Genomic DNA, 21834 nt, shown 5'->3' with positions numbered 1-21834 from the left:
CAGGACCTGCATTCTCCACCTGTAACGTGAAAGGGCACTTCAGGCATTTATCCACTTCTTTTCTCAGGGCCTCAGTACTGCATTTAAGGAGGAAGGGGCTGGACAGATCTTCTGGCTCTGAAATTCTGTTGGTCAGTGTGTTGCTGGGCTCTTTTGATTTTGAGCTGCTTCAGAAAATTCTGTCCATCTGAGGAAGGCAGTTGTAGCACAGTAGATAAGAGCCTGTGTTTGGAATTAATCCTGGCTTGGCCACTTATTTTAGCTCTGTGTCCCCAGGCAAAGGACTTGACCTCTCTAAGCTGTATTTCTTGGTACATAATAGGAGCTAAGTCTTGGGGTTGTTTCAAGCCAGCAGTTAAATGAGGAAATGATAATTATAGTTAACATTTACAGAATACTTTTTTAGCTGGGCATATTGGCACACACCTGTAGTCCCAGCTACTTAGGAGGCTGACGCAGGAGGATTGCTTGCGTCTAGGAGGTTGAGGCTGCAGTGAGCTGTGATTATGTCACTGTACCCCAGCCTGGGCAACAGAGCAAGACTCTGTCTCTTAAAAAACACACACACACAACACTCTGGGTATAGTGGCTTACACCTGTAATCTCAGCATTTTGGGAGGCTGAGGTGGGTGGATCACCTGAGGTCAGGAGTTTGAGACCAGCCTGATCAACAGGCAGAACCTCATCTCTACTAAAAGTACAAAAATTAGCTGGGCATGATGGTGCTCACCTGTAATTCCAGCTACTTGGGAGGCTGAGGCAGAATTGCTTGAATCCCGGAGGCAGAGGTTGCAGTGAGCCAAGATCATGCTACCGCACTCCAGCCTGGGCGACAAGAGCAAAACTCCATCTCAAAAAAAAAAAAAGAAAGAAAGAAAGAAAGAAATTCCTTCCTTTTGGCTGTGCCCAGTGGCTCATGACTATAATACCAGCACTCTGGGAGGCTGAGGCAGGCAGATCACTTAAGGCGAGGAGTTTGAGACTAGCCTAGGCAACCCTGTCTCTACTAAAAATACAAAAGTTATCTGGGCATGGTGGTGGGTGCCTGTATTCCCAACTACTTGGGTGGCTGAGGCATAAGTATTGCTTGAACCCCAGAAGTAAAGGTTGCAGTGAGCAGAGATCCCATCAGTGCACTCCAGCGCCTGGGCAAGAGTGAGATTCCATCTCAAAAAAAAAAAAAAAAAAAAAAAAAAGAGGAAAAAGAAGAAATTCCTTCCTCATGCTGAGCACGAGGGGGCCATATCCTGGACTTCCCCACCCATTAGGCCTGACTTGCTTGCATGGGATCATCAGCTCCTGCCTCTGAAAAAAACAGCCCTCAGGTGTTTAAGAGGAGGGAGGGTCTGTCTCCTCTTTTGCACCCTCCAATTCCTGACAATAGGAGTCAGTCCCTCCCAGGCTTGATTTTGAGTTTTCTCACCTTTTGGGGAGTTGTGAATTCCCCAGGGAGGGGAGCCCTCCATGTGCAGAAGAGCGAGGGCTGATTAACAAAGGGCCTCAGGAGCAGACTGTTACAGATGAGCTCTCTAACAAGCTGTCACATTTCAGATCCAAGCCTACTCAGTCCATCAAATGCACCATGATCAATACCAACCTTGGTGAGCTCCCCAAAGAGGCTGCAGTGGGGGCCTACGTGAAAGTGCATACTGTGGAGGAGGGAGAAATTTTGGTGAGTGTGCCAAGAGCTTTGTTCACCATGGAGCATGTATCATGAATGGGCTGGAATGTTAACTAATAAGAGTAAAGGTTTAAAAACACTTTCCTCATAGCCAGGTGTGGTGGCACATGCCTGTAATCCCAGCTACTTAAGAGGCTGAAACAGGAGAATCGTTTGAACCCTGGAAGTGGAGGTGGCGGTGAGCCGAGATCATGACATTGCACTTCCAGCCTGGGTAACAAGAGCAAAACTCCGTCTCAAAAAACAAAACAAAACAAAAAACTTCCTCCATATTTGATGATATTAAGGAATTGTGTTGATTTGTAAAGGTGGGATAAAAATAGGCTGGGTGCGATGGCTCACACCTGTAATCCCAGCACTATGGAGGCTGAGGTGGGCAGATCACAAGGTCAGGAGTTTGAGACCAGCCTGGCCAATATGGTGAAACCCTGTCTCTACTAAAAATACAAAAAGTAGCTGGGCATGGTGGTGTGTGCCTGTAATCCCAGCCATTTGGGAGGCTGAGCCATGAGAATTGCTTGAACCTGGGAAGTGGGGGTTGCAGTGAGCTGAGATTGTGCCGCTGCATTCCAGCCTGGGCAACAGAGTGAGACTTTGTCTTGAGAAAAAAAAAAGAAAGATACAGTGAGAATATTGTGGCTGCCAGGCATGGTGGCACGTGCCTGTAATCCCAGCTACTCGGGAGGCTGAGGTGGGAGGATTGCTTGAGCCTGAGAGTTCTGGGCTGTAGTGTGCTATGCTGATCGGGTGTCCGCACTAAGTTCGGCATCAATATGGTGACCTCCCGGGAGCGGGGTACCACCAGGTTGCCTAAGGAGGGGTGAACTGGTCCAGGTCGGAAACAGAGCAGGTCAAAACTCCCGTGCTGATCAGTAGTGGGATCGCGCCTGTGAATAGCCACTGCATTCCAGCCTGGACAACGTAGAGAGACCCCGTCTCTTTAAAAAAAAAAAAAAAAAAGAATATTGTGGCTATGTTTTTTTAAAAGAGTCCTTATATTTAGGAGATACATGTCAAAATATTTATAAGTTAAATGATGTGTTATCTAGACTTGCTTTAAATGAATCCAGGAACAAGGCAAAGATATTCCCTCTTACCACTCCTGTTCAACATTGTACTGAAAGTCTTATCTAGTCCATTCAAGAAAAGGAAATAAAAGGTATACAGATTGGGAAGAAAGAAATAAAACTATCTTTGTTTGCAGATAACATTATTGTCTATGTAGATAATTCCAAACAATTTTTTTTGAAAAGAAAAACCTCTTGAAACTAAAAAACCTCTTGAGATTATAGCAAGGTCACAGGATATAAGAATAATATACAAGAGTCAATTGCTTTCCTTATACCAGCAATGAACAATTGGAATTTGATGTTAAAAAACACAATACCTGCAGGGTGTGGTAGTCCCAGCACTTTGGGAGGCAGAAGCTGGCGGATTACTTGAGGTCAGGAGTTTGAGACCAGCCTGGCCACCATGGTGAAATCCATCTCTGCTAAAAATACAAAAATTAGCTGGGGCTGGGCATGGTGGCTCATGCCTATAATCCCATCACTTTGGGAGGCCGAGGTGAGTGGATCACCTGAGGTCAGGAGTTTGAGACCAGCCTGGCCAACATGGTGAAGCCCCCGTCTCTACTAATAATACAAAAATTAGCCGAGCGTGGTGGTGCCCACCTGTAATACTAGCTACTTGGGAGATTGAGGCAGGAGAATCACTTCAACCTGGGAGACGGTGGTTGTAGTGAGCTGAGATTGCACCATTGCATTCCAGACTGGACGACAAGAGTGAAACTCTGTCTCAAAAAAATAAATAAATTACTTAATATTTTTACGGAATCTGATTTCTAAAGAATTCAGTTTCTAAGGAGTCCATTAGGAAAAGGCTAAATATTGCTTGATTCCTATTCTAGGACATTCTGGAAAAGAAAAACACTATAGAGATAGTAAAATTATCAGTGGTTGTGAGAAGTTTGGAGTTCAGAAGATGGGATGAATAGTGAAGCACAGGGGACTTTTAGGGCAGTAAAAGTATTCTGTATGGCACTGTAATGGTGGCTACAAAAGCATTTGTCAAAACCCATATAATTTTACAGCACAAAGAGTGAATCTTAATGTATGCAATTTGTTAAAAAGAAAAAAAATCATCTAGGAGGTCAGTGGATCCTAGGAAGGAATACAAGCTATGACAAGATAATCTATTACAAACGTATGAAACAATCTCTGTGAAGGAGTTGGGGGAAAAAGATGCTGACCTAAGTAACTATGGAAATGAGTGGAGTTGGTAAGACTAAAGCAAAAGGAGTGTGCTTGAGCACTGTACCCTACTGATAAAGTTGTTTCTCATGAGGGTATGGATTAACAATACTTATACTACTATACATGCACACAGTGTTAACATTGAAATCAATCAGTTCAGTAAATGGATGGCAGAGGGTGGGAGCCAGGTTTTTCACTACTTAAGCAGAAATGTTTAGAAAAGGGAGGAGCCTAGAATGCTCCATGTGGTAATGGATTAGAATTGAAAACATCAGTAGACACTCAAGTTTTGCTCAATATATACTTATAGACAATTATGTATAGAAATATTTCTAGGTGTGGGGAAAAACATACAACTATTTTGCTCTGTCAGATAAGAGGGCCTAAAAGAAATGATACCTTTCTAGCAATAAGCACACTTAACACTTGGATCTTGGTTTCTTTCTTTCTTTTTTTTTTTTTTTGAGACAGAGTCTTGCTGTGTCACCCAGGTTGGAGTGCAGTGGTGCCATCTCAACTCACTGCAACCTCCACCTCCCGGGTTAGTGATTCTCCTGCCTCAGCCTCCCAAGTAGGTGGGATTACAGGCGTCTACCACCACACTAGGCTAATTTTTGTAATTTTGTAGAGACAGGGTTTTGCCATGTTGGCCAGGCTGGTCTTGAACTCCTGACCTCAAGTGATTTACCCACCTCGGCCTCCCAAAGTGTTGGGATTACAGGCATGAGCTACCATGCCTGGTCTTCTTTTATACTTTTTAAGAGACAGGCTCTTGCTCTGTCACTTATGCTAGAGGGCAGTGGTGTGTGATCATGGCTCACTGTAGCCTTGAACTCCTGGGCTCAAGCAATCGTCTCACCTCAGTATTCTGAATAGCTTAGACTACAGGTGTGTGCTGCCATGTCCAAATAATTTTTTAATTTTTTTGTAGAGGCAGGGTCTCACTATGTTGCCCAGGCTGTTCTTGAACTCCTGGCTTCAAGCAATCCTCCCACCTTGGCCTCCCAAAGGGCTGGGATTATATGAACTATCATGCCTGGCCTCCATACTGTTTTTCATAATGGCTGTACTAATTTATATTCCCACCAATAGTGTATAAGGGTTCCCTTTTTTCCCACATCTTTGCCAACATTTGTCATATTTTGTCTTTTTGATAGTAACCATTTTAACAGGTATGACTCTATGTCATTGGATCTTCAATTTGCATTTCCATGATGATCAGTGATGTTGAGCATTTTTCATATACCCATTGGTCATTTGTATGTCTTTCTTTGAGAAAAGCCTATTCAGGGTTTCTGCCCATTTCTTAACCAGGCTATTTGATTTCTCAAGACTGAGTTGTTTAAGTTCATTGTACATTTTGGATATTATCCCCTTATCAGAGTTATGGTTTGCAAATATTTTCTACCATTCTTTAGGTTGTCTTTTTACTTTGTTGGTTGTTTCCTTTGCTATGCAGAAGCTTTTTAGTTTGATGCAATCTCATTTGTCTATTTTTGCTTCTGTTGCCTGTGTTTTTGGGGTCATACCCAAAAAAACCATGGCCCAGGCCAATGTCAAGAAGGCAGATCATGATTTGTAATACAATTTCCCAATAAAAGGAACAAGCGTTCTTTGGAAGAATGGTGGAATCTAGGACTAGGGCAGGAAATACACAGGACGAGTCTAGAACATATTTATTATAATGTCAGAAAGTAAGGAAGAGCTGGGGGAGGGGCGGGAACTACTTTATTAATATGGGAGTATATCCAAGGGACATGGGGGCCAACTACAAGATCTCCTAATGCCAAAGCTGGAACAATTTGAACAACAAAATAAAGCAGTTTTGGATTATAACAAAAAGTACAAAATAAATATCTATGAGCGCATATTGATATAAATGAATGAATAATAAATTAATAAATGGAGGAGAAGAGACAAATCTCCCTGAAGAATAAATTTCAAACAATTTATGTAGATACTCTGTCTTAAAGAAGAGAGCCTAACTCTCTACTTCTTAAATGTGGGCCATGCATAGGACTTCCTTCCAAAGAGTAAAGTATGGCAAGTGGGGAATGAAGTACTTTACAGTGGAGAAATCTAAAAAACACAGCCAGGTCATCAAGGCCAACATCAACAGTAAAACATTGTGTTGATAGTATTGTCCCTTGATAGGATGTGATGAAAATGTCACTCTTCTTCTGTGGCCATCCTCTCAATATCTTATAACTCCAGTCTAATCATGAGAAAAGCATGAGACAAATTCTAACATTGTGGCATCCCACAAAATACTCAATGAGTGTTGGGCATGATAGCTCATGCCTGTAATCCCAGCACTTTGGGAGGCTGAGGTGGGCAGATCATGAGGTCAGGAGTTCACGACCAGCCTGGCCAATGTGGTGAAACCCCATCTCTACTGAAAATGTAAAAATTAGCCGAGTGTGGTGGTACACGTTTGTAGTCCCAGCTACTTGGGAGGCTGAGGCAGAAGAATCGCTTGAACTTGGGAGGCGGAGGTTGCAGTGAGCCAAGATTGCACCACTGCGCAACAGAGCGAGACTCTGTCTCAAAAAAAAAACAACAAAAAACCTCAATGAGTACCCTCAAAACTGCCAAGGTCATCAAAAATGGCCTGAGAAAATGCCACAGCTAAGGGAAATCTAAAGAACCCTATTATCAAACATGATGTTGTATCCTGGATAAGATGGTGGAATAGAAAAAGGGCATTAGGTGAAACAGGAAATCTAAGCAACTCATTGGTTTTAACTAACAGTAATGTATCAGTCATTAATTGTAACAAAGACATACCAGTGTAAGATGTGGGAAACTGGGTGTGGGATACCTGGGGACTCTCTGTACTATCTTCTCAATTTATCTGTAAATCTAAAACTGTTTTAAAAAATAAGACCACCAGGCTGGTCCAGTGGCTCATGCCTGTAATCCCAGCACTTTGGCAGGCCATGGCAGGTGGATCACCTGAGGTTGGGAGTTCGAGACCAGCCTAGCTAACATGGTGAAATCTCATCTCTTCTAAAAATACAAAATTAGCTGTGTATGGTGGCACACACCTGTAATCCCAGCTACTCAGTAGGCTAAGGCAGGAGAATTACTTGAACCCAGAAGGTGGAGGTTGCAGTGAGCCAGGATCATGCCACTGTACTCCAGCCTGGGCAACAGACTGAGATTCCGTCTCACAAAAACCCCAAAAAACAAAAAACAAAAAAAAAGAATCCAAGGCTGGGCACAGTGCCTCACATCTGATCAAGCCCAGGAGTTCGAGACCAGCTTGGGCAACAAAGCAAGACCCTGTCTCTACAAAAAATTAAAAAGTTAGCTGGGCATGGTGGCATTTGACTGTGGTCCCAGCTACTTGGGAGGCTAAGGTGGGAGGATTGCTTGAGCCTGGGAAGTGGAGGCTGCAGTGAGACATGATTGTGTCACTGTACTTCAACCTGGACAACAGAATGAGACCGTGTTTCAAAAAAAAAAAAAAAAAAAAATACAGTTGTGGGAGGGAAGGCAGTATGGATGACCATGCTTGGCTATGAGTGAATCACCATGGAAGCTGGGTGGCAGGTGCCAGAGCTGAATGAGAGGAGGAGGAGCAGTGTGCTGGTGCAGGGGTGGGGCCATAGAAGGGCTTTCCAGGAGGAGCAATGGGTGTCAGCATACCTATGCCTGCAGAGGGCTGTCTCCTGAAGCCCCATGTGTGGTCATTCAGCATCTGGGAACCTGTTCCTACCAAGCCCTCTCCTCTGTTCCTCCATCACTATCTCCAAGGTCATCCTTACACCATTCTCACCCTGTGTTATGGTGGGCTGTGCATGCTCCTTCCCTCCCTGACTCCTGCTCACACCAGCCTGTGTGTCCTCAAGGCCGGGAAGGTCAGCCCAATACTGTCTGGGAGTCCCAGTCCCTAGCACAGCCTTCTCTCAATGCTGATTATTTTTTAGCTCTTAGAAAGTTCCTTTTGTTTAATAAAACATTGCTTCCAGCAGCTTTAAACTAGCTCCTCTCCTCTCCCTGCCCTGTCCCCTCAAACAGAAGAAATCTACTTCCTTAGCATGTGATGCCCTTAGGTATTTAAAGAATGCTGTTTTGTTTTTCATTCAGCATTTATGCAGCTAGGCACCGTGCCAATGTTCTGTTAACTATATTCATATTCATGCTGAGGAGCCTCCATTCCTTTGGTCATTCTTCATGGGGCCTAGTTTCCAGCCTTCCAGCCCATTGCTCCTCCTGGAAAGCCCTTCTGCTCGCCCCACCTCTGCACCCACATACCACTCCTCCTGCCACTGAGCTCTGGCACCTCCCTCCCAGCCTCCATAGTGATCAGCTGACAGCCAAGCATGGTCACCCACACTCCCCCTGCCCCTACTACTGGATTCATTGTTTTAGTGGTCTTATTTTTTAGAACACTTTAAGATTTACAGAAAAATTGAGAGCACAGAGAGTCCCCATATGCCCCACACCCAGCTTCCCCCCTTACTAACATCTTACATTAATATGTCTTTGTTATAGTTAATGAAGGTGGTGTCTGCTTCACTTCAATTTGTTAATGTTTTAGAGTAAGGTGCTCAGAGCTGAACGCAGGGCACCAAGAGATGCTGAGGCCTGGGCAGGATGGAGACACGAGGTCAGGAAACGCCTTGCTTGGTTGGTAGGCGGTGACAGGAGGGGAGGCTGTGTCAGGAACAGGAACAACAGGGTCTGTTTTGTCCAGGCCCTGCAAAGCTGGAACAGGGAGTTAGGCCCTGATTTCCTAGAAGTCCTGGAAGGCTTTGGGTGGGGACTTAGCATAAGGACCTGGCTGCTGCTTCCCACTCAGGGCCAGTAAATAAAAGACCTTCAACAATTTTTTTTTGTGTGTGTGACAGAATCTTACTCTGTTGCCCAGGCTGGAGTGCAGTGGCACGATCTCAGCTCACTGCAACCAATGCCTCCTAGGTTCAAGCGATTCTCCTGCCTCAGCCTCCTGAATAGCTGGGATTATAGGCATGTGCCACCATGCCCGGCTGATTTTTGTATTTTTAGTAGATACCGGGTTTCACCATGTTGGTCGGGCTGGTTTTGAACTCCTGACCTCATGATCCACCCACCTTGGCCTCCTAAAGTGATGGGATTATAGGCGTGAGCCATAGAACCCGGCCAACAAATATTCGTTAATGTGACCCCTTTGAAGAAAATGTCTGTGGATGCCTCCGTGAGGTGCCTGTGCTAGGACTCTGAGCTCCCTGTTTTGAGGCCCTGGCTTCAGTTGTAGTAGAGTGAAAGTGGTAACTGCTGTGCCTGAACCCTCCCCCCAGAAGGTGGGTCACATCATCCTCACTCTTGGGAGCAGCAGAGTGGAGCTGAGTCAGCCCTGGAAACAGCACAGGTTGGGGCCTAGAGTAGAGGGACTCAGGTTTTGAGCCAGGAGATATAGGAGATCCAACTTCTCCAGGGAACAGGCAGGCTGAGGCCTCTGAGGTGTCAAAACTGGGCAAGCCAGAGCCATGGGCAGCGCAGAATAGAGGTGGCAGGCGGGGCTTCTCCTTCTCATTTTACTTCTAATAGTTAGCTGTGTGGCCTTGGGAAAATCACTTTTCCTTTCTGAATCTGTATCATGAGAAAATGAGATTCATCTGGGTGAGCTGTCGCCTGTAAAGTTGTGTGGCTCCATTTGGGTCATTCATTGAGCAGACATTCTATGAGCACCTACCATGCTTCAAGCATGGCACAAAGTGCTGGTGTGGCTGAGTAAACTCACCTAATTCCTGCCCTCACAGGGTTTATGATGTATTCTGGACAAACAATAAACAGATAACTAGTAAATACATAGAAAATTACAAATTGCTGTTAGGAATGGAATAGAAAGCAGGTGGGGTGGGGAGGTTCTTACATGGAGTGGGTAAGGGAAGGCTGCTCTGAGGAGGTGATGTTTAAGCTGAGACCTGAATGATGAAAAGAATAAACTGTGGGGCTGGACACAGTGGCTCACACCTGTAATCTCAGCACTTTGGGAGGCCAAGGCAGGAGGATTGCTTGAGGCCAGGAGACTATCCTGGGCAACATGGTGAAACCCGCTCTCTACCAAAACCAAAAATAAAAACAAAACTTAGCCGGCGCACACCTATAGTCCCAGCTACTTGGGAAGTTGAGGAAGGAGATCACTTAAGCCCAGGAGGTTGAGGTTGTAGTGAACTGCAATCATGCCACTGCACTCCAGCCTGGGGACAGAGTGAGACCTTGTCTCAAAAAGAAAAAAAAAAAAAAGAAAAAATGCTGGCAGAAAAGTGTTTTAGACAGAGAATCAGCAAGTTCAAGGTCTGAGGCAGGAGGGAGGAGGCATGTTGAGGAGATTGGAAGGGAGGGTAGGGTGGCTGGAACAGAGTAAGCAAGGTGGCAATGACATAAGGAGCTGGACAGGCCTTAGGAGGCATGAGGAGATTTATTTGATCCCAGGTACTTTGGGAAGCCATTTGAAGCATCTAGCCAGAGAAACAACTGACTCCAGTTTGAGGTGGCTGAGAGAGAGAGAAGGACAGCAATGCTCCTGAGTGGATCCCTGGGATCAAGGTTGGGCTCTGCCACTTTATGCTTCGTTACCTTGGGCAAGCTACTTAACCTCTTTGTGCCTCAGTTTCCTCATTGTATTTGCTAAAAGCACAGACTCTGAAGACAGGCCACCTGGTTCCTAGCCTAGGTTTATTGCTTTCATGCTGTGTGATGTTGGACAATTTTCTTAACCTCAGCATCCTTACCTGTAACGTGAGAATAAGAATAGGAGTCAGCTACCAGGTTGTGGTGAGGGTTAAATGGGTCATAGACACAAAAGCCACAAGAGGGCCCGGAATTTAGTGAGCGTTCAATAAACGTTAGCTGGTGCTATTGTTACAATTTCATCATCATCGCTATTGTAATTATAAGATACATGACTGTGGATAGGTAAATTTCCTCTCCTGAACCTCATTTTCCACATCTGAGGATGATAATCCCCACATCCTAGGATGGTTCTAAGGGGTAAATTCATATATATATTTCCTCCCCAGAGTAGGAGCTGGCTAAAGAGCAGCCGTTTTGGTTTCTGTGCAAAGCCTGGAATTGGCTAGGAGGCTCTTCATGGCCGCTGTACTCAACATGAGACACACGAGGTGCTTCCCTCCCCATAGCACCCTCACATGTGCCATCTTTCATAGACCCTCAGCAGCTTTATAGGAAAGGTGGCATAGCTCTAGCCCAGTCTTGCCAAAGAGAGACAAGGCCAGGGCTCAGAACACCGAAGAGTTTGTACGTGGTCGTATTTCGAGGTCTAGAACCCAAATGGTGGAGGTGGGGAGGATGTTCCAGATCCAGCTTCACATCTTTCAAATTCAGAATCCTTGGAGACATGTGCAGCAGATATTCTCACCTCCATTTCACAGGAAAGCAATGGCCCAGGAGGTACTGCGTGTCCCAAATCACATAAGTACTATTTTGAAATATGGAATCAATCTAAGTGTCCATTAACAAATGAATGGTTAAGGAAAATGTGGGACATATACATAATGGAATATCATTCAGCCATAAAAAGGAATGAGATCCTGTCATTTGCAGCAGTGTGGATGGCACTGGAGGCTGTTACGTTAAGTGGAATAAACCAAGCACAGAAAGACAAATATTACATGTTCTCATTCATACGTGGGAGCTACAAACTGGATCTCATGGAGATAGAGAGTAGATTGGTGGTTAGCAGAGGCTGGAATGTGGAGGAAGAGAGGGAATAAGAACAAAGAAGAATATGCATATATTTATTTCCAGTGAACTATATGCTTAAAAATGGTACAGATTACCAAGACCAGCTCAGCCGTAGAGACCCCCACCCAGGCGGCGCTGAAGGCATTAAGAAGCAGACACCCAGATAGAACAGCAAAGTGGGACTATCCAGGGAGGCGGGGGACAACAGGCTTCTGAGCTGAGAGCCTCAGGGGGCTGACAGTATTCCAGGCTGAAGGCCTCAAGCAGATTCTGACCCACATAGTTATTCTCTCTGAACAGGTGATTATTATTAACAAACAGGTGTTCTGTGTTTTCTCATAGAACCACGATAAACTAGTCAGGCAGCTGGTGCTTGTTTACCACTGATCAAGGACAAACCAGAAAGTATTCTCCACGAGGGAGCCACGGGGGGCAGGGTCACATATCCCATGCTTAAAGAATTGTTTTAACCGGTGTTTGATATACATATACTGTCTTGCCACTTTAGAATGCCCCAAGTAGTTTTCCACTTGGGGGCAGGGTCGGCTAGGTTTTCCTCATTATCGTTCTTAGCAAACAATATATTTTATCATACACTCAGCATTTCTCAACAAAAGATGGTAATTAGATATGTATATTGCACCTCAACCATAGCAACTTGGATCCAGGATTACTCCCAACCCCATGTGTCCTCCATAGAGCAGGCTTCTTGATTTATGGCCCTTTTTCTTCTTAAGCCCAACGCAGCTGGCATTAGTGGCTCTGGGGCCACTAACGTTTCCTGCCCCTTCCTCTCCTTGCCTGAGCCTTGAGAGGCTGAAGAGTGAGCACTGGACTGGGAGTTCAGCAACAAAGATTCTAGTCCTGGCTCTGCCTGTCCCAGGGTGTCTCCTTAAAAAGGGGATTATACTCTTCATCAAGGAGGCGAGTATGCCTGTGGACTTCCATCTCCCTTCCACATAGAACAAAGTAGGAATTCAAGCTGAGGAGCAGGAGGGCAGCTCGAGCTGGAGAGGAGGCCTGTGGCCACTGAAGTCTGGGAGGAACGGAAGAGAAACAAGCCTGCAGTAAAAGGTGCGGTGGGTGGCTGCAAAGATAAGGTCTAGAAGAGGACTAGCTGTTTGATATTTTTTTTTTGAAACACAGTTTTACTCTGTCACCCCAGGCTGGAGTGTAGTGGCACAATCTCAGCTCACCACAACCTTTACATCCTGGGTTCAAGCGATTTCCCTGCCTCAGCTTCCTGAGTAGCTGGGATTACGGTGCCCACCACCATGCCCGGCTAATTTTTGTGTTATTAGTAGAGGCGGGGTTTCACCATGTTGGCTAGGCTGGTCTCAAACTCCTGACCTCGGGTGATCTGCCTGCTTCGGCCTCCCAAAGTGCTGGGATCACAGGTGTGAGCTGCCGCACCCAGCCTGTTTTACTTTTTTTGAGACAGTCACTTGCTTTGTCGCCCAGGCTGGAATGCAGTGGCAGGATCTCAGCTCACTGCAACCTCTGCCTCCTCAGCTCAAGAAATCCTCCCATCTCAGCCTGGGCCTACAGGCATGCACCATCACATCTTGCTAACTTTTGTAATTTTTGTAGAGATGTGGTTTCACCATGTTGCCCAGGCTAGTCTCAAACTCCTGGGCTCAAGTGATCCACCTACCTGGGCCTCCCAAAGTGCTGGGATTACATGTGTCAGCCACTGCACCTGGCGCCTAGCTGTTTGACTTTTGTAAGTCCTAAGGAAAAGAAAACAGGTTTATTTTACAAAAAGAAGAGCTATAATTGGACGTTGGGGAAAACCTGAGAGCAATAGTGGCATCAATAGATTGCTGGAGTAGGTGGGACAGTGGGGAATGTGATTTAGGTGCTCTTCTAATTCCAACGTCAGAGGAATTCCATGTCATGTAGCAAAAAGCGCCCAGGATTTCTCCTGCCTGTCATTTGCTCAGTGATCCCAGATAAATTCACCTCCTGTTTAAGGCCTTCTTTTTCCCATCTAGAAAATCTGAGGGCAGACCTGGCCAGTCTCTGAGGTCTAACTTTCTGCAACTTTTCCCCAGGGCCTTCACCAGCTCTTCCTTCCAGAGGGTGAACACGACACACGACCCTTCATCCTGTTGAGCCTGGGAAGTGAGATGATACGGATAAGGAAGGAAAACTTTTATGAACTGATTGACAATGATGATGAGATGATAAACAAGTTGTTAAAGCTCAATACTGCATTCCCCAGGTCAGTACTGGAAACGTGCAGGTGAAATGAACGATTTTTCACCTGTTATTTTAGTAAAAGAAAAAGTATAATACTTAATGCTGACAAGGGTGAAATGAAACTGGGAGTTGTTGGTACAGACTAGATAGGCTCAATCCTTTTGGTAACAATTTTAGCATTACATTTCAAGGGCTATAAAACTGTCCCAACACTTTGAGACAGAGATTTATCTGTGAATTTACAGAGTCAAAATACTGAGAAAGCCCCTGCATTAAGATGTTCAATGCAGGGCTGGGCATGGTGACTCATGCCTATAATCCTAGCACTTTGGGAAGCTGAGGCAGGCAGATCACTGGAGGTCAGGCATTTGAGACCAGCCTGGTCAACCTAGTGAAACCCCATCTCTACTTAAAATACAAAATTAGCCAGGTATGGTGGCACATGTCTGTAATCCCAGCTACTCAGGAGGCTGAGGTACGAGAATCGCTTAAACCTGGGAGGCAGAGGTTGCAGTGAGCGGAGATGATGCGACTGCACTCCAGCCTGGGTGACAGAGCGAAACTCTGTCTTAAGAAACAATAAGACTGAACGTGGTGGCTCATACCTGTAATCGCAGCACTTTGGGAGGCTGAGGCGGGCAGATCACCTGAGGTCGGGAGTTTGAGACCAACCTGACCAACATGGAGAAACCCCATCTCTACCAAAAATACAAAATTAGCTGGGCGTGGTGACGTATGCCTGTAATCCCAGCTACTTGGGAGGCTGAGGCAGGAGAATCACTTGAACTCAGGAGGTGGAGATTGTGGTGAGCCGAGATCACACCATTGCACTCCAGTCTGGGCAACAAGAGTGAAACTCCATCTCAAACCCCCCCCCAAAAAACAAACAAAAAACAATAAGTCCAGGCATGGTGGCTCATGCCTGTAATCCCAGCACTTTGGGAGGCTGAGGTGGGTGGATCACCTGAGGTCAGGAGTTCGAGACCAGTGTGGCCAACAGAGTGAAAGCCTGTCTCTACTAAGAGTACAAAAATTAGCTGGCTATGGTGGCGGAGAGATTCAGGCAGGAGAATCACTTGAACCCAGGAGGCGGAGGTTGCAGTGAGCTGATATCGCACCATTGCAGTCCAGCCTGGGCAGCAAGAGCAAAACTCTGTCTCTAATATGACAATAATAATAAATAATAATAAGGCTAGGTGTGGTGGCTCACGCCTGTAATCCCAGCACTTTGGGAGGCTAAGGCAGGTGGATCACCTGAAGTCAGGAGTTTGAGACCAGCCTGGCCAACTTGGTGAAACCCCACCTCTACTAAAAATACAAAACTTAGCTGGGTGTAGTATCTGGTGCCTGTAATCCCAGCTACTTGGGAGATTCAGGCAGGAGAATCACTTGAACCTGGGAGGCAGAGGGTGCAGTGAGCTGAGATTGTGCCATTGCACTCCAGCCTGGGCAACAAGAGGGAAACTCTGTCTCTAAATAAATAAATAAATAAAATAAGATGTTCATAGCAGCCATATTCATAATAGAAAAACAGTGATAACATTCACATGTGCCACACTAAGGGGATAGTTTACAAAATTGTGGTGTATTCTTTTGATAGAACATAATTGTTTCATTTAAAAAATGGTAAGCTTAATGGCTCTGTAATAGCAGGATAAAATGGGTGATATAATGATACTAGAAAAGGGCAGTAGAGAATTGTACACGTGCTATGCCCCTGCCTTTGTAAAACACTTACCTGAGAGAAACCTAGAAGGAAATAAGCAAAAATAAGAATGCCTGTGGTAATAATTGTTTTCTCTGGAAGGTGAGACTAAGGGGTACTTTCTGGTTATATATTCCTTTCATGTTTGTTCTTGCAATGCAAATCCCTTGCTTTTTTTAATTTTATTTTTATTTACTTATTTTTTTGAGACAGGTTCTCACTCTGTTCCCCAGGCTGGAGTGCAGTGGCATAATCATGGCTCACTGTAGCCTTGACCTCCTGGGCTCAAGTGATCCTCCCACCTCAGTCTCCCGAGTAGCTGGAACTATAGACAGGCACTACAATGCTTAGCTAATTTAAAAAATTTTTTTGTAGAGATAGGGGTCTCACTATGTTGCCCAGGCTGGTCTTGAACTCCTTAACTTAAACAATCCTCCTGCCTTGGTCTTCCAAAGTGCTGAGATTTACTTTTATAATTATTAAAAATAAATATGTATCTTGAAAGAGTAGATAAATTTTACTTTTTCATAGTGTCCAAATTTTCTAGAGTGAATGTTAATGGTTTTATAATAGGAACAAATAACTTTTTAAAATGTAAAAATTGGCCGGGCACGGTGGCTCACACCTGTAATCCCAGCACTTTGGGAGGCCAAGGCGGGTGGATCACGAGGTCAAGAGATCGAGACCATCCTGGCCAACACGGTGAAACCTTGTCTCTACTAAAAAAATACAAAAATTAGCTGGGCGTGGTGGCGTACACTTGTAGTCCCAGCTACTCGGGAGGCTGAGGCAGAATTGCTTGAACCGGGAGGCAGAGATTGCAGTGAGCCGAGATTGCACCACTGCGCTCCAGCCTGGCACCTGGTGACAGAGCAGGACTCTGTCTCAAATAAAATAAAATAAAATGTAAAAATTAATTTATTGCCCAGACCAGTGGTCTCCAAACTGTTTCACCTCATACTGCTATTACTTAAAAATGTTCAAGTTTGTACTCACTGGTATGCATATGTAATATAAATAACATGTTAATTTATTTTCATTATATCTACATGTATTACTGTACTTATATATATTATAAACATATAAAAATAGATCTCTTAAAAGAATAAGAGAAAGATAAATATAAATGAAAGCCAGGCCAGATGTAGTGGCTTACGCCTGTAATCCCAACACTTTGGGAGGCTGAGGTGGGCGGATCATGAAATTAGGAGACCAAGACCATCCTGGCCAACATGGTGAAACCCCATCTATACTCTACTAAAATACAAAAAATTAGCTGGGTTTGGTGGTGCGCACCTGTAGTCCCGGCTACTCGGGCAGCTGAGACAGGGGAATTGCATGAACCCAGAAGGCAGAGGTTGCAGTGAACCAAGATTGCCCCATTGCACTCTAGCCTGGTGACAGAGCAAGACTCTGTCTAAAAAAATATGTATATATATGTGTGTGTGTATGTTTATACATTTCTATGTATATATATAAATGAATATATATATTATATATACATACACACATACATATATATATATATATATATATATATATATATAAATGAAATGCTACTGTTCACATACTCTAGTAGATCTTGTATATCTCCCTGGGTGACACATCTCTCCACCCCAACTTTGTTTTGTGTGTGTGTGTGTGTGTGAGTGAGACAGGGTCTCACTCTGTCATCCAGGCTGGCATGTTGTGGCTCCATCTCAACTCACTGCAACCTTTGTTTCCCAGGCTTAAGTGATCCTCCCACCTCAGCCTCCCTAGTATCTGGGACCACAGGCAGGTGCCACCATGCCTGGCTAATTTTTTTGTATTTTTCGGTTGAAATAGGGTTTTGCTATGCTGCCTAGGCTGGTCTCAAACTCCTGAGCTCAAAGGATCCACCCACCTTGGCCTCCCAAAGTGCTGGGATTGCATGAGCCACCGCTCCTGGCCTCCATCCCCCACTTCGGGACCACCAAGCTGGACTCCTGCAAGAGTCTTATCATGGGTTCCTCTCCTTCAGTCTCCTCCCTGCTGGATTCTTTCTGCACACTGTGTTCTTGTTAAAACCCTAATCTAGTTGTGTTAAACTCCTGCTTGAAACTTTTCAGTGGTATCTCACTGCCTGTAGGATAAAGTCCAAACTCAGTGCTACCTCAATGACCCACCACAGTCTGGCCCCTACTCAGGCTCCCTGCAGTATCTCCTGCTGCATCCAGCCCACTCCAGCAACCCAGGTGGGTTGCCTGCTAGGGGCTGCACATACCTTGCCTTTGCTAGTGCTGGCTCTTTTGCCTGAAATGTTAACCCCAGTCCTGCCCTAACCCTTTGTGATAAATTCCTGCTCATTCTGTAAGATTCATCGTCTGAAGCAAACCTCCTCAGACTAACCCCAGTTTGGGATAAGTACTCCTTTTCTGCACACTCATAATATTCTCTACACAGCTCTGTCATTGTATCATGTTGTCATATAGTTACCTGTTTGCACAGCTCTTTCCCTCCACCTGATTAAATGCTTCAGGAAGGCAAGGCTGTGCATTATCCACCTTTGGTCTCTAGCACCTGTAACAGTACCCAGCATGCAGCAGGTGCTTAATAAATTTTGGCTAAATGTGAATGATTGAGCCATACTCATTGCAGAAAATTTAAAAACACCGAAGAGAGAAAAAGACAAAACCCAAATCATTTGCAGTCCTCCAGCAGTGCCAGTTAGCATTTTCTGTATTTCCTTTTAGTGTTTTTCTTCGCTTCATGGATATGTACCAAATGTACATTTATCATCATGCTCTGTTTTCATAACAGAGCTCATACTTCTTACACAATTTTGCATCCTCTCGTTTTTCTTTACTTGCAGTGATATTGTGATCAGACATGGTTTTGCCAGCAGGTGTGGGAAGCGAGTGATTGCAATGGTATAGAAAGTAGGTATGAAGGCAGGCAGAGCTGCAGGTGATTCCAGCCCCTGGCCAATAAGCACACAAAAGGATCTCACATGAGCTCTTCATGACCTTGGGCAATGTGAGCTCTTCATGACCTCCTCTAGGCTTCTGACTCCAGTGAGCAACACAAGAAAATTAGAGTAGATCAGTGTTTTTTAAAGTATGGAACATATTCCACAGGAGGCTTACAGGATGCCTTCAGGCGGCTTACAGATTGACATTTTTAGTTTTAACAGTTAGGTATTTACTTGTGTGAATTAGAAAAAGCAGCATGACTAGCTTACTAACCCTGTGATCTGACAGATCGTGTTGCTTAAGACAAAGTAAATATTTAAGTAAAAGAAACTGGATAGATTGAAGGAAAATCATTAGTAAATTTAAAGAGCAGAAAATATAGGGCCAACACTGGGGCAGTCTTGTGAGAAAAACAAGCCTAGAAATACTGGTGGTTTCTTCTGGTTCAAGGATGCCACACTTCTCTGATTCCTGAGTACTACCAAAATAGGAAATGGCCATTCAGACCTACCACTCAAAAAAGGGTTTAAGGAGCCTTAGCTCCTTGCATAATGCCTGGCTTGTGATGGGGATCAGTTAATAACTGTTGAATGGAAATTCAGAAAAAGTTTACATAGACTTGAGTGGGGGCAGATGGGACACGCGGCATCTGCCTTGCTCAGTCAGCATTGGCAGCCCTCATCTAGAATGCTGACCCACAGAATTCGGTCCTGTTCATTAATCGTTGAACTCATGGCTTTCTAGAAGGCTAAAGCAGGCAGAAAACATATCCATTATCTAGCTCAAATCCCTCATGTTTTAACCGAGGACTCTGAGGTCCTGAAGATCACAGAGCCAGTGGCAGAGGCACCTGTTAGGTGAATAGCTCAGGCTGGATATTCTGAAAATCACCTGTACAGAACACAGGGGGCCACGAGAGATAGGACACATGGCTGCATCCACAAGAAAGTCAGGAAATCTCCCAGGGCCAAAGTGAAGAGGATCACTCAAAACAGACAGATAATGTGAACTAATGCTGGGGATTGCCCAGGAGAGCTTAATGGCATCACGGGCTGATTTTTTTTTTTTTTTTTTTTTTTTTTTAAGACAGAGTCTCACTCTGTCACCCAGACTGGAGTGCAGTGTCATGATCTCAGCTCACTGCAGCGTCCACCCACCAGGTTCAAGTGATTCTTGTGCCTCAGCCTCCCAAGTAGCTGGGATTACAGGCGTGCACCACCACACCTGGCTAACTTTTGTATTTTTAGTAGAGACAGGGTTTCACCATCTTGGGCAGGCTGGTCTCGAATTCCTGAAGTGATCCACCTGCCTGGCCTCCCAAAGTGGTGGGATTACAGGCGTGAGCCACTGTGCTTGGCTATGGACTGATTTTTTAAAGGCTGAAAGGACAGATGCAGCTTTCAGTTCAAGTAAGACAGGGGATTGGAACTGAGACCCCTGTGTGAAGCCGAGGCTACCCTGTTCAGTGAAAAAGTAGACTAGAAATCAATGTGACCATCAGCCTCAGGAAGTGACATGGAGTCTTGTCTGTCTTAGCTTAGTATGTAGGTTAAAAAAAAAAAAATCTCTTAAGAATTAGTCATCACATGCTTGTCCCTCCTAGGTTTTGATGAATCCCTTAGGCTCACCCCAGTTTCTATGTTTGTGAAATGGGGTGGTTGTGAAAATTAAATGAGTTAACAAATGTAAGGTGCTTGACACATGGTAAGTTCTAAGTCAGAGTGAGATGTTGTTATTTATTATGTAAGAAACTGGGAGTTAATGAAACTTTTTAAGAGAGGACTACCCAGCAGCGTGCCCACGGGTGTTTAACAACCAGCTCTCTAAGGCGCGGGAGGAGGACCCTGGCTTGCAGTGTTTGCTGATTTCTGTGTTGTAAATACTCCCACCATGGCCAATTTCATACTACCAACCTGCTGCTGCAAGCATGGTGTTGAGAAAAGGTGCACACAGTCAGCTTTCGTGAGTGGGGTGGAAGCTAGCTTTGTCATATTGCTGACGCTACAGGACTAGCTTCTGGCCATGCTGACCTCTGGGTTTTTTTTTTAAGCCAATCTCTATGGATCAAAGTTGACTTTATCTTTGTCGATGTAATCTGGCTGGAAGAATGTTCTGACTTGTTAGTGATGTATTCAGCTTGTCTCCTTAGGTAAGGGAGTGCAGTTGAGTTAATTGAAGTTTAACACCCCCTTGCTTTGCTGTGGTCTCAGGAGGCTTTAGTCCTTCTTCCACCTTCCTCAGCCTTACTTGCTGTGAGGGGAGAGGGCAGGGTGGAGCCAGAGCACCATGACCAGTCCAAGGCAGTCACAAATCTACTGCCTGTCAGTATAAACCTGCCTGTTCTGGACATTTCACATAAACGGAATTGGGTAATATGTATATACCACACTTTATTTATCAACATAAAATGATTAATAAGCTATTTTACATTCTTTTGTTGTTCTAAGTCTGTGAAATCTGACGTGTATTTTACACTCACAGCACATCTCTAATTCAGACTGGCCGCATTGCAGGTGCTCAGTAGCTACATGTGGGCCATTGCTGCTACATGAGACAGAACAGGCCTAAGGGAAGAAAACTGTGGAAAGGGAAAGGAGCTGAGGGAGAGTCTGGGAGGGGCAGAGAAGTGGGATGAAGCACCATGTGCTTAGGGAGGGGAGAGTGGCAGGAGGCAAGGCTGGAGCGGCGGGACTGGCATGAGAACCTCGGCTTCTGTGCCTGCCCTTTAGTGATGAAGATATGTGCCAGAAGTTCCTCCAGGAGAACAGCTGGAATGTCTTTCGGAAGGATCTGTTGCAGCTGCTAGTGAAGCATCGCCAAAGTCCACTGTTCCCCCCAATCCGGCGCAAGAGGAAAGGGATATACGACCCTAGGTCTGTGGTCCTGAATTTGTGCAGCATCAACAAGACGACTAAACCTTGTTATCCCATTTTTAAGGCGCCCCAAAAATACCTGCCCCCATTGAGGATTGTCCAAGGCATCAAAGCACCTCGGTACAAAATCCAAGAACTCTTGCCTCAGTATAAAAGTGCAGGGGTCCTTATTTAGGACAAATAAAGGATGGTAGATTGGCCACCATGCTTTCTGAATGACCACCATGGGAGTTATGGGACTTGGAGGAGGGGGGCCTGGAGGGCTGAGCTGTGGGTCCAGGGAGGTATTTGGGGGACAGCAATGGGGCCACAGTCTCCCTTGACGCTTGGATGGGCTGAGTGAATGGATGGTCAGAGGCTGGGTGTGGATGGGTTAATCACTGGGGATGGTCTCAGAGTAGGAGGGTCTTATCTGATGAGCTGGATGTGGGGAAGGCTCAGATCAAAGTGGTCAAGACTAGGGTTGCAAATGCCTTCCAAGGCCAGACAG

General features: G+C 45.1%; 1 protein-coding gene across 6 annotated transcripts in view; it reads left to right on the top strand.

Moving 5' to 3' along the window:
• The window catches only part of CNBD2 (cyclic nucleotide binding domain containing 2), a 65850-nt gene extending 44307 nt beyond the window's left edge, over positions 1–21543 (top strand). For all 6 annotated transcript variants that reach the window (XM_032295084.1, XM_032295083.1, XM_032295081.1 and 3 more), the window contains 3 exons: positions 1552–1672; positions 13686–13855; positions 21201–21543. In XM_032295084.1, coding sequence (XP_032150975.1) covers positions 1552–1672; positions 13686–13855; positions 21201–21519 — 610 coding nt within the window. In that variant the 3' untranslated portion in view covers positions 21520–21543. The remainder of the gene's footprint in view (positions 1–1551; positions 1673–13685; positions 13856–21200) is intronic.
• Positions 21544–21834: the final 291 nt, after the last annotated feature.

Source organism: Sapajus apella, unplaced genomic scaffold (assembly GCF_009761245.1).
Source record: "Sapajus apella isolate SASKATOON/1434 unplaced genomic scaffold, GSC_monkey_1.0 scaffold33, whole genome shotgun sequence".
NCBI classification, from domain to species: Eukaryota; Metazoa; Chordata; class Mammalia; order Primates; family Cebidae; genus Sapajus; species Sapajus apella.
This window is presented reverse-complemented; position numbering and strand designations above follow the sequence as displayed.